Source organism: Sceloporus occidentalis, unplaced genomic scaffold (assembly GCF_023333645.1).
Source record: "Sceloporus occidentalis isolate IW3139 unplaced genomic scaffold, rSceOcc1.0.p SCAF_420, whole genome shotgun sequence".
Lineage (NCBI taxonomy): Eukaryota > Metazoa > Chordata > Lepidosauria > Squamata > Phrynosomatidae > Sceloporus > Sceloporus occidentalis.
In genome coordinates this window covers 132,097-145,269 of record NW_028317400.1, presented here as the reverse complement: position 1 = coordinate 145,269, position 13,173 = coordinate 132,097, and the positions used below count along the sequence as shown (strand labels likewise).

General features: G+C 52.3%; 1 protein-coding gene across 1 annotated transcript in view; it reads left to right on the top strand.

Moving 5' to 3' along the window:
* Positions 1 to 13,173, top strand: part of LOC149272767 (myosin light chain kinase, smooth muscle-like) — a 41,729-nt gene that overhangs the window by 20,679 nt on the left and 7,877 nt on the right. Inside the window, exons 15-23 of the mRNA XM_089506747.1 lie at positions 39 to 787; positions 4,106 to 4,222; positions 4,907 to 4,981; positions 7,735 to 7,785; positions 8,231 to 8,358; positions 8,660 to 8,813; positions 11,154 to 11,456; positions 12,084 to 12,116; positions 12,576 to 12,669. Of these exons, the coding sequence (XP_089362873.1) occupies positions 39 to 787; positions 4,106 to 4,222; positions 4,907 to 4,981; positions 7,735 to 7,785; positions 8,231 to 8,358; positions 8,660 to 8,813; positions 11,154 to 11,456; positions 12,084 to 12,116; positions 12,576 to 12,669 (1,704 nt within the window). The remainder of the gene's footprint in view (positions 1 to 38; positions 788 to 4,105; positions 4,223 to 4,906; positions 4,982 to 7,734; positions 7,786 to 8,230; positions 8,359 to 8,659; positions 8,814 to 11,153; positions 11,457 to 12,083; positions 12,117 to 12,575; positions 12,670 to 13,173) is intronic.

Here is a 13,173-nt window from a genome sequence, read left to right as displayed (position 1 = left end):
CCTAAGAGTCTCTTTCTTTTCCTCTCGCTGACACTCAGGCAGAGAGAGCGCCCGGGCTTGGTGGAAAGGGATGGATGGGGACATGACGATGCACTGAGACACCACCAGGTCACCAAGAGGACTGAAGAAGGCGTCCTCAAGAGGAGAGTGTCCGTCAAGGAGCACACGGAAGAAGACCTCCGGCAACAAGAAGCCGAGCAGCTCGATTTCCGCAAGGTTTTGGGGAAGAAGGTCCCTACGAAGAGCCTTCCAGACGAGGATCTTAAGGACGTCCCAGCCGAGCAGATGGACTTCAGGGCCAATTTGCAGAGACAGGTCAAGCCCAAGGCCTTGTCTCCAGAGGAGAGGAAAGCTCAGAGCCCCCAGCAGGTGGACTTCCGCTCCGTGCTGGGCAAAAAGTCTGCCGGTCCCAAGACCCCCGTCCCGGAGAAGACGATAACCAAACCGGCGACTCCCGACTTCAGGTCGGTTTTGGGGGCTAAGAAGAAAGTCCCCACCGAGAATGGAAACGGCATAGAGCCCCACGAGAACTCGAAACCAGCAAACAAGGAGGAGAAAGTCGAGGTCAACTGCTGCACCGTGGTGCATGGAGACGTGGACAACAACAAGGTGCAGAAAACGGGGACGGCGCCGGTCTTTTCGGAGACGTTACAGGACCTGCATTTGGTGGATGGAGAAAAGTTGGTGCTCCAGTGCCAGGTGACGGCCGACCCCCCACCAACCGTCACCTGGACCCTGGATGGAAAAGTCATCAAATCATCCAAGTTCATCATACTCTCCCAAGAAGGTAAAGCAATGCCATGGGGGGGGGGCTTTGTATTTGGGAAGATGGTACCCGTCTAAACTAAAAAAGTGATTCAAAATGTGGTGGGGATCCCAGAAAATCTGTCTGACAAAAAGTTTTGCAGCTGAAAAAGTACAAGCTGCCCCGGCACAGGGCTGGAGTAACTCTGGGGATTCTCGTGTCGGCACCTCCTGGCTCTGTGAAGTGTTACGGTGATTTGTAACCTCTTAACGACGTGTTTATACAATTCCTCCAGCAGATAAGCCAGGTCTCCGCACTCTGCCCCGCCGCGCACTCCCCCACCGCACTCTGCCCCACCGTGCTTTGCCCCACCGCACTCTGCCGCCCACTGACCCTCTGCACTCTGCCCCACCATGCTTTGCCCCACCGCACTCTGCCCCGCTGCTCTCTGCCCCACCGCACTCTGCCGCCCGCTGCACTCTGCCCGCCACACTCTTCCCCGCCATGCTCTGCCCCGCCGCGCCAGTCTGCCCCTGTACCACTGATAGTTTTAACACTTTAAATGCCAGGAGGCTGTGCTGGGTGTTTTGCTTGTGTGTGAAATAACTCCATCAGACGATCTTTCCTGCCGCAGACTGAGATAAAGCGAATAATTCTCAGGAATAATTAGTGTCGGGTTTATAGAGGAGAAGTAAAGGCAGATGTTATGGGAATGCTGGGGGTGGGGGGCACAGTGTGCCAGTGACTGTCGGTGTGGGGGGCACAGTGTGCCAGTGACTGTCGGGGTGGGGGGCACAGTGTGCCAGTGACTGTCGGGGTGGGGGGCACAGTGTGCCAGTGAATGTCGGGGTGGGGGGCACAGTGTGCCAGTGACTGTCGGGGTGGGGTGCACAGTGTGCCAGTGACTTCGGGGTGGGGGGCACAGTGTGCCAGTGACAGTAGGGGTGAGGGGCACAGTGTGCCAGTGACGGTCGGGGTGGGGGGTCACAATGTTAGATAGAGGGGGCAGTATGCCTGGGTGGGGGGCAATGTCTGTTCATCCATCTGTTCTCAGAAGGGTTAACCTGTTCATGAAGCCGGGGGGCCGAGGGAACCTCCAGCCTGTAAAATGTTTGTTAATTTCTGTCCAATTACCCTGGAATATTTTGGGAATATTTCCGATATAAATGAGCCGGATCCTCGGCGAGCGTTTGCTGCCCAATAACCAGGATAATAAATAATCTCCCTAAATACAAAGTATCCTCTCGTGGGATATCCAGCTCCCTCCGTGCAGGTCCAGGGATGTGATTGGTCCAGCTTCCAGGCAGCCAATCACAAACAGCCTCATCATAATCTGTATATTTAGTCACTTTGTTTGGACAAAACTTTTTTATCCGCTTCTTTCCATATCCACTAAAAATACTTTTGCAGGTCGGTGTAAATGCCGAGGATCCAGCATGTGGGAGACGCGCCTGGGGTGGAAATAATCCCTTCCCCCATAACTCGTTAATATTTATAAAATATCAAAATTGTACATTTTCAGAAAAGTGCGATTCATGTTTTTAGTGTGTAACCCGCGTGATATGCGGGGCCACGTGCACCACGGATACGCTCCCTTTATTTTGTTCACGTCGATGTTTGCACCTTTTCCCAATTTTCCCAGTCCAGGGTAATAAATGGTTTGCCCAGTGGGTTTACGCCAATAGCATTGCCCCCTCCAGCCAGTAGCCCCACCGGGGCAGCAAGCAGTAAATCCTGGGAAACCACAGAAGGTTATTCGCCGGCAGCAAGAGGACAGAAAGAAAAGGTGGATAGGGGGGAGAAGCAGCAGAGGGTGGGTGAGTTATGTACAGAGGGTCTGGCAGGAAGGGCAGACTGTCCGCGAAGGGGATATCTCATGATCAGGAGCTGGGAATTCCAGACCAGTGGTGCTGATTCAGTAGGGATATAACCATTAACGGCGCGCTGTGATTGGCTGAGCTCATCTTTCTATAAATGGGTAAATAGCCTGAAAATCATCGCTTTCCCCGGTTAGAATCCAGAAACCGGTGATTTCTCCACCTGGTCCGAAAATCAGAAGCAAAAATGTAATTCTGGAACCAAAGAAGTTTAGCTAAAATACTAACGTTAATGAGACAGTCGGCACGGAATCTGATGCAGGAAAATCTCTCGGATTTGCACCAGATCCATATTAGGAATAAATCCGACCTTTTCCCCAAACGACGAGACCCGACGCGCTTCACCCGTCATGTGTTACAGATTAAAAGTCTCTGTGCTGCAGAGCGTGAGAGTATCGGGGGAGCCGGGGGCAGACGGGGCGCTGGCCCCCGGCATCTGGAGATGAGAGGAGGCTGCTGGGGCAATTGTATTGATGCAGGATGTCGGAATAGTTAGTAAGGGGGGGGGCAACATTAAAGGGCATTGAAATAAAAGACGTTGTCCCAGCTGATTGCGATTAAAGGAAAGGGTTAACCCATCGGGGGGGGGGATGCTTTGCTCTGATCACAGGACTGTTCAGCCAGATCTGGAAGAGATCCCCGGGTTGGAGGCATTAGATGGGGGGGGCGCCCGTTTAGATCGCTATCTGGTCCAGTAAATCACTTTGATCGTTTTTTGCAAACACTTTTTCTGTACAGAGCAATAACCGGTACTGATCACCCGCAGGCTGCACGTCTGTCTCTGCCAGGAGCTGACATGTGCTGTAGCGTGGTACAATAGGCAGATACATATAAACGGTCACCTTGCTTGTGGACCACGTGTGGTGAGTTCGCACCGCCGCTCCAGGACCCTCCGGCCGCCAGATCCTGCTACGCAGCGGCCAATTCACGTGAACGCCATCACGTTACTGTACAGAGACCCCCGATCCTATTGGTGGGGACTGTGAGCCTAGTGTTAGTGGCCCCTGGGTGCCGTATTTCCTCAGCGCCCCCCAGTAACAAAAAGATGGGCTCTAACACCATACACTTCCCTCGCGGGGTTACTTCCGTGATTTTCATGGTTACGTGAAATTAACGCCGTGGCGAAGGGATTTTCCTCATCGCACTGTAAAGGCTTTATGATGGTGCGTTGGCCGGCCGTTCGCCTACAGCTTAGTGAGTGATAAGGAGCAGGCCGCTCGTTATTGGAGAATACATTGCGCTTCCCAGCAGCCGTGTGCAGAAAGCTGCGCATGGTTGGGTTCCCGTGTCTGCAGATGATGAATATTCCTGTAACGTGTTTTTCGGACATTACGGGGTGAAATGTTTTCGGTGTTCACCCCGCTGGGATTTGTTGGGTTTCACCCCGCTGGGATTTGTTGGGTTTCACCCCGCTGGGATTTGTTGGGTTTCACCCCGCTGGGATTTGTTGGGGTTCTGACTTTTCTCCCTTCTGCTGCTGTAGGACCCCTGTGCTCTCTGAACATTGAGAAGACTTTTCCCGAGGATGAAGGCCGTTACCGGTGCGTAGCCGAGAACTCCGCCGGCCGAGCTGAGTGTGCGTGTAACGTGACTGTAGAAGGTGAGTGACCTGTCGGTGGCCGGCAGCCCGTCTCGTTCACCAGTGCTGTGCTGACCTGGTTATTGCCCCTGCGCTCACTTATTAAACAACCCACCTGCCCCTCTCATACCCTGGGGACACCCCTGCACCCCTCATACCCCGGGGACACCCCTCATACCCCGGGGACACCCCTGCACCCCTCATACCCCAGGGACACCCCTGCACCCCGGGGACACACCCTGCACCCCTCTTACCCCGGGGACACCCCTGCACCTCTCATACTGTGGGGACACCCCTCTTACCCCGGGGTCACCCCTGCCCCCCATACCGCTGTCTTCCTGCAATTGGGATATTTAAAAAGCTTGATGTCATCTTTAGCCCCCGGCGGCTGGAGTTGCTGTGAGTGACATCGTCACCCGGCCGGTAAGAGGCTCCAGCGAGGGATTACACGGGATTTCTTTCACAGGCACCTCAGCTGTTGTGTCCCCCCGTTCTGTGCCAAGGGGGCTCCGTTTCCCATTCTTACCCGGTCCTTAATATTTGAGGGACTCCCGAGCCCCGTGTTTTATGAGACGCTGGGAGACGTTCACCGATGCAGCGTCACAGCGTATTGGGATGCTGGCTGAGCCTCTGGGAGTTGTAGTTAAACAGAGAGGGCATTAATTGCTGAATCCCTTAACGTTCTGTGATTTTGTTCTCTTTCAGATACTTCAGGAAATAAAGGAATCAAAAAAAGCAAGAAGCCTCGGAGCAGCCTCCCGGCCCCCAACGCCAACGACAGTAAGTGAGCCGCGCTCTAAATGACCCCGCGACAGCCGTCTGTCTCTTAGAGTGCTGACTCCGGGTAGCGAAGCGGCTCTCGCCCCAGAGGAATATTAATCGGGAATATTTTCATGGAACGCGGCGGGTAAATAAATCGGTTCCGTGGGTTCCGGGTATTTGTCAAAATAACACCCTGAAAACAGAATGCCCGAAATCCTACAATTTAACCCTTCCCCCTCCAACCCCCCCAAAACGTCAGACTCTCTCCTTATACCTAAACACGGACGAGGAGGATGAGCGGATTTATCTGTCCGTCTGTCCGCAAGTATTAAGGTGCTTGTTTCGTAATTATTAACCCCGCGTGTTCTCCGCTCCCATGCGGGCTCCGTGTAATCCGCGTAGGTACCTCTGGTGGTAACTGAAGTACTAAAGAATTCCGTCTGTCAGTCCGGGGGGTGCTCGAGGGGCATTTGCTGCGAGTCAGGAATATCCAGCTGTTCTCAGGATGCCGTCGAACGCGGCGGAAAATTAATTTAGCCGGGATTTTAATTAAAAACGAATAAACGGTACAGGGCAGTGAAATGCCCCGTGTGCATGGCGTGTTACTGCGCATGCGTGGGGTGGAATCTAACCCGAGCTCGCAGGTCATGTGAACATCCTGTCTGGGAGACGCAGCGCCCATTAACCCTTCACCTCCTGGGAAATGCTTCTCGCACTGCTGTGCCGTCTCTCCCCCAGGGTGGGTGCAGATGTTCCTTGTTTATAGAGCGGACCCCGCACAGGGTCCTGCAGAGTCTACGTACCCCTATGTCGAAGGTTTGCTTTTTCCGCCCCGGCGGTATCTCAGCAGTTATGTAGTTTGCGGTGCGGTGACGACGTCTGGGGGGGTGATGTTAGCCCCCACCACCACCGTGAGCGCATTAACGTCCATACGTCGGGAACTCGCTGCTACCGCAGAGCCCTTTCCGGCGTTGGGGTAATTCCTCTCCCTGACGGCTGTATTTTTCATGTCATTGCGGCCCCTTCGCATACTTAGCTCAGCCCCCTTTCCGCTTTATTCCGCAGTCCGGCCCCGAGGAGCCCCTGAACTCGCTGCGGAGATCCCCGGGTGAGAATTACCTCCGGCAAACAGACCGGGGGCCACTGATCATCGGGAGCCCGGGGTTATTCACACAGCTCTCTCTTTCCGTGGCCTTAAGTAAAATCTGTTTTTTGGGTGTTTATTTCACCAATTTGGGAAAAAAGTTCCCCCCTTTTTTTTTATAAACAGCTTCCCCATAAATGTGTATTTCAGATTTTACTGAAAGCAGCTTTTCTGACATGAAATTTAACAGTTTTAATAAAATCCCTTTGTGGTAAACGCTCGTCCGGCTCCTCGTAGACGATAAGATTTCAGGGAACCCGCTTTCACGTTCCGGATACTTCCGTTCATCTAAAGCCCCGCAGCTCGGACCCCCGATATCTGATCAGCCCCCCACGGAGTCAGCGGGAAACCGGAAGAAAACAAGTCTTTCTGACACCAAACATTCACCGGAACGCGTTCTACTGAAACGGCTCAGAACCGCAAAGCATTTCTTAACAGAATATACCAGATGGGTTTTCTGCAGACGAGATAACATCCGGGAATCATTTATTCCTCCCCTTCCCCTAAAACGACGCGTTCTTTGGGTTATCGGAGGAGCGGTGTCAGACTTGCCGGCTGGCAGTCGCCGGTTTCTTATTTTTAGTGACTTTCAGTTTCCGGTTCGCTCTTCGCTTTTTTCTTCTCTCCTTTTACTGAGATTTCTGGAATGTTTGTTTTTTCCCCGTTCTTGGCTCGTCTTTTGCGTTCTGTTCCCCTTTTTGTTGAACTTTGTAAATAACGTTAACCGAATCAGCCAGTTTCTACTCAAAATATTTGTTCTCTCTCGTTTTTTCCCCAGCTCCCCTCCGGATAAATGTTTAGCTGCGAATTAGCTGGAAATCTGTAATATTTACTGGAAAACGTTAAATCCTTTGACCTCTCGCCCGTAAATATCACATCCCGATGCGGACGTTCCGATTGGTCCTTAGAGCCGATTTCCTAGAACTGTTTTGCGAGGAAGGATCATTAAACCTTTTTTTTCCTCCCCGGAATACGTTTTAGGAGGCAGTCCCTCAGTGAAGCGATTTATTGCCGGAATCCGATGCTTTCTTCCTCGCTTTGAACGTTTCTCGCCTCTTTTTGCCTCTTTATTGTAATCGTTTTTCCTCCTCTCTGCTTTATTCGGACGTTTTATCGTCTCCCGGCCGCACTAACATCCCCAGCACTCACTCAGCTGATCCTTTAACGACCTGTCGGCGCTCCGTCATATCGTCACCTCGTCTCCCATCATCCGCTCCCACGCCTCCTGCAGGGGGGGGGTGAGAGGCTGAAGTACCCCATCTGCCCTTTAGACAAGGAAGGGTTAAGTGACGGCTTGTGACCTCACACCTTCTCTATAGAGGCTGAGATAACGGCTTGTGATGTCATGCTCTGAAATAACTGCTTTTCATACGTCAAAAAGTCCAGTGTGATGTCACCAAGTGATTTCATGTTCTATCAACGTTTTGGCCAGAATATTGTGCTAATCCTGAAACGACGTAACGATCCCCCCAGACTCGTCGATTTCTGGAGAATTGTTAATATTCTGTGTCGGGCGAGATTCGCAGCGTGGCGGGTGCTCTGTGGTCTACGGGCGTCTATAAAATGGCATTTTCAGCCTTCGTTCCTCTCCTCATCCTTTCCCGGGATCTCGCTGCTTACCTTCCAGAGGAAGCCACGATTAAGAAGAAGCCAGCGCCGAAGACGCCTCCCAAAGCAGGTACTCGGCGCTGGCCGCCCATCTCCCGCCTGTTAATCCGGTGCCTGCGGACCCCCTGCACGGCTGCGGAAACCCAAATCCTAAAAAGACCCCCCGCAAATAACCCTTCAAACCGACACGAGACCCCAGTATCTGTCCTCAAATCTATGACTTAACATGACTAGTTATGTCATCCAGACAGTCAGTACAGATCTGAGCGGGCAACGCGTCTTTAACCCTTTCCTGCTGAGCTTTATTTGCCCTGCGGTTTGTCTCTCGGCTGTTGCTGAAGCAGACGGAGGGGATATTCCCAGTGAAACCAGTACATGATGGGAGAACCTGCCTCCGGCTTGTGCCCTTTCCGTGTTAGCTCCACGGCGGCTTTTATCTTTTCAGCCATGGGTAGTCACCGCGGGGAGGGGGTCCTCGGCAGAGTCCTAACCTCCTGTCCCGCGTTCTCTTGCAGCGTCCCCCCCGCAGATCCTCCAGTTCCCCGATGATCGGAAGGTGCGAGCCGGGGAGTCCGTGGAGCTGCTCTGCAAGGTGTCCGGCACGCAGCCCGTTAAATGCATGTGGATGAAATTTAAGAGAGAGGTAATTCCAGTAAATTACACATAAAATGGGATTTACTGTTTTTTCACCAAGTCGCTGTTGGCCGCGTGAGGGTTTCAGGATCCGACGCCTGGAAAAATAGAAGCAAAAACTGGAGGGTTTCCATAAAAACCGCTAAACCGGTAGGAATGTCTTTTAATGAAACCTTTTGGCTCCCCGGATTCCCCGTTAAAATCATAGGATCTCCCAGTTTAAACACGTTTGGCTCCCAGTTTAGGGTCGGGTTCGGGGTTTATCGGCCCTTTTTGTTTTAGTCTCACAGAAGCCGTTTTATTTATTTCAGATCAAAGAAAGCGATTCGATTAAAGTGGAGAACACGGACGAGACGAGCAAGCTGACCATCTCGTCGGCCCGCCAGGAGCACTGCGGCTGTTACACTCTAGTGGTCGAGAACAAGCACGGGAGCAAACAAGCGCAGGTCAACCTCACCGTGTTCGGTAAGTGCCCCCCGCCTGTACGGGCCGGGATACCCCCTCTGTGGTCTGCCACCGACGGCCCGGCCAGCTTCCGGGGGAAAAACGCATCAATTAAACGATTTTGGGATAAAAAAAAAAGACAATCCCTTCCTTCATCATTTAACGGTATCCCAGGTTTAATTGAGTCTAGAACTCCGTGCTGTGAGAACCTCTTGCTGCTATCCGCATTTTAGAACTTCTCTGTACGGCTGGGAGTGATAGGCGTGTGAATAGTGCGACGCGTCCCGCTGCTTGGTGTTAGTGGAAGGTTTGGCAGCTCGTTACCCGCGGATAAGCGCTGATCCCCGGCGTGTGATATTATATCGGGAGGATTCCTGGACGTCTCGCTATTAATCTCGTATCTCGTGGTTCCCGGAGCGGCTTTCAGTAACTGCCCAGCGACTGTCTCTTTAATCGATGCTGCGCCGGGTGAAGCTCCGACACTGAAATAGTTAATATCGGACATGCGCAGGTTAATGTATCGGCCGATTAAAGTTACCCAATTGATTCTTTTCTTGGTTACCGGTTATGGTTTCTCGCTCCTTAAATACCCCCAGGAGCCCCTGACCCTGCACTGAGCCGCTGCGCTCCCTCTAAATCCCCTTTGCATCTATGGTATTTTCTGGGTTTAACCCTTGCAGTGGGGGGCCACATACTGGTCGGACCCTCCTTTTTACCCCCCAAAACAGTCAATGTTCCATTAATGACCCCGGCGTGTAGCGATCTCTGTGGATGAACCTTTTGGTCTCTGCTGCTGTCTGATCTCCTCCTAACTCCCTGTCCGACTGTCGGGGACCATGACACCCCCAGAAGAGTCATTTACCCCCAGAAGAGTCATTTACCCCAGTAGTCATTTATGTAGAGCTTTGGGGTAATAATGGGGCCTTGAATGTGATCGTTGGGACAGGACTGACAGGGAATTTCCGGGGGTCTCGGCACTCGGGAACGTGTGGGGTTTTGCATGGGAAGCTAATTGTCGGCCGTCGCCTGTTTGTCGGATCGTGACCGGTTACCGGCCGGAGGGCGATCGGCTTTTTCCCAGGCGTTTCTTTTTTAATGAAATCTCCCGTGTTTTGTAAGATCCGTTCCCCGAATGGTTTTGTATCCGGCGGCTTTCTGGCCGATCCGCGAGATTCAGGAATTTTTGGGATGCATCTGCAGCCCTTTAAATAGTAATGGGTTAACCCTTTGTGGTGCCTTTAATCCTCTCGCACCCAAAGGGATTATATTATAAAGAATGTATACAGTGGGGTGCTTTCTGTTACCCCAGAATAGGGATTTTGTTCTTTAACTGTCCCTGTGGCCCCCGGCATCGGTCAGCGTGGTTTGGAGGGGCCGGTATGTGCTGCGAGAGCCCCGTCTGCGCTGGTCGTCGGAGCGACTCTCGCCTTTTATGGTTTGTTTTTTTCTCCCGCTGATTAATTTTCATTTGACGCGTTGCCAGCGCTGAGTACGTGGCGCATGTCCAAGCCTCGCCTGCCGGGGGTAGTTTGCGGCTCCCTCTGTAAATTGCCGGGTGCAGAAAATGCATCCAAAGGAAGAAAGAGCCCCGTAATTCATCCTTCCTCTGGTCACTGCGGGGTATAAAGGGGCCGGTCGGGGGACGGAAGGGATTTACTGCGTTGCCTCGGACTCTGCGGGCCGGTAATTAATCCCCCCCCGGCACACGATCTCTGCCTACCACATGCCCATAGGCATTAAAGCTGCTGTTCCATCTCCTCTACTGAATTCAGTCGCCCGCAGCAGCGTGTTTATTGCGGGATAACGTTGTGTTTTTATGCTGTTCTGATCAGAGTTTTTGACCATTTTAATAAACAAACAGGTTGTAGATTGCCAGCTCTGCTGCACAGCTAATTCTTACCACGTTTATCTGCTTCTGTCAGAGAAACCCCAGGAACGGCTTCTGGAGAGCCGAGGATCGGAGGAGGCAGCTGGACTCGTCTCCCAAATGGCTGCGCGATCGCGTGTGTATCAGGCCGCGCGTGTGTATCAGGCCGCGCGTGTGTATCAGGCCGCGCGTGTGTATCAGGCCGCGCGTGTGTATCAGGCCGCGCGTGTGTATCAGGCCGCGCGTGAGGAGAGCGATAAACTCCCCAAACTCTGAGAGCGTCGCCTAAACCAGGAGCTGTCTCTCAAAAAGTTATTAGAAATCAGGGTTTTAACCCCAAAAAACTACTCAGATATTGGTTTATATTGTTGGGGGATATTTGAGGGTAATTTTATTTTAACCTGTTTGGTGCCAAAGTGACCAATGAGCTTCCCAGGAGTCACCGGATCTTCAGCGAGACCACCCAGACATTTCATATCTCTTGATTCTTGCAGATAAACCGGACCCCCCGGCCGGCCAGCCTTGTGCATCCGACATGAAAGGCAACTCCCTCACGCTGTCGTGGTACGGGCCCACGTATGATGGCGGCAGCGTGGTGGAGTCCTATTTGGTGGAGATCTGGGACTCCGTTGACAAGATGTGGTCAGACTTGACGTCCTGCAGAAGCACCTCGTATAACGTGGAGAACCTTCTGCACGACCGAGAGTACAAATTCCGCGTACGAGCCACGAACGTGTATGGGACCAGCGAGCCGAGCCAAGAGTCGGACCCGGTGACCTACAAAGAGGCCACGGAAGGTAAAGAATTCCCTCGGTTTACGGTCCGAACTTCTCTCTGCGAGCCATAGACTTAAAATACCGTGTGCTTATACGAAGGGTTAAAACCACAAACTTATTTAAAAGTCTGTTAGCAAATTAAACCATAAAGTGCAGGTTCCACTAAAAACAGTGAAAGACACAAAAATCCCACGTGTTAGAAACACATGGAGGTTACAGGGGTCAGGTGACTGCGAGCCGGTGAGTCCAGCACTAATACTCCGAACATCGCAGAACATCGCGACCTCGGCGCAACCAGAAATCCGTCGGTGAAATGATAGAGAATGCCGATAGTTGGCTGAGGGGGGGGGTGTTTTTGGGGTGACGCAGAATATGATGTAACGTGGAGATCAGGGTGTCGCGGCGTGGATCGAGGTGTCAGGGGCACCTCGTGGATCGGGGTGTCAGGGGCACCTCGTGGATCGGGGTGTCGGGGGCACCTCGTGGATCGGGGTGTCGGGGGCACCTCGTGGATCGGGGTGTCGGGGGCACTTCGTGGATCGGGGTGTCGGGGGCACTTCGTGGATCGGGGGCACTTCGTGGATCGGGATTGGCTCCCAGCTGCTGGTTCGGAAGGTCGATAATAATAACGTTTCTTACTTTCCGCAGAACCTAAAGATGAAGTTGAAGTGTCCGATGATGGTGAGTCCCGAACACGTCACCGTCAACACGTCACCGAAAGGGAGAGAAAGCAGACGGCTAGTAGTGATGGGAGTGAAGACCCTGATATGTCCTTAGTGCAAAATCATGTTCTGTTTCGGTTATTCAGTTTCTGGCACCCAGGGGGGAATCTTCCTCCGTGCACGCACATCACTCACAGCCAGTGACATTCTGACGTATGTTATTGCGTAATTATCCCCTGTCCATAATGCTCCAGATCATAAATAGCTTAGAATGCAGGTCACATAAATCCCCGTTTCATAAAGCCGGCAGCTGCTTACATTTCATTGGTCGCCATGGTTACTTGTGACGAGGATGTGAGAAGTTTCGATCTCTTTAGTTGATATTTCATTAAAGTGCCCATAAGAGGGTTTGGGGGTATAATATGGGGTGGCGGGACCACCTCGGCTGTAACACCAAACCCCGCTTTGTGATTTACAGAGGAGAAGGAATCTGTGAAGGAATATAAAGACGTCGTCCTCAACACCACCCAGAAGGTGTCCGAATTTTATGATGTGGAGGAACGGCTGGGAACGTAAGTGAAAAACCCGTCCCCATCACTCTCAGCCGGACTGCGGGGGCAACACGGGTCCCTTCAAATAAACATCGCGTTCTCGCGGGGAGTTTCCGTTCCCAGGGATAAATTTATCTCCAGAAATAGAATCGGTCTCTGGAAATCCGCCCCGGGCTCGAGTAAGCGAGTCGGTTTAGTCGTATTTATTACGTTTCTGGGAATCGGGGCAAAAACACAGACTTTTCCTAAAAGTTCCTGCGGCAGAAAACGCCATTTTCTTGTTATTTACTAATTTTTGCCACGTTTTAAGGAGACCAACGACTGATTAAGGTTTGAGTCTTTACAGCAGGAGAAACGGCGACTATAATGGGGCCGCCGGGGGCCGATCTACCGGCGGGGTCCGGGTTTCAGCGCTGCCCCTCATATTTACTTAATAATTTTGGAACTTGACGTCCGTTTATCTCGTTTTATTTGACTTTCTCTGCGGTTTTGTATCTGACGGCGAGAAGCCAAACGTCCCGGAGC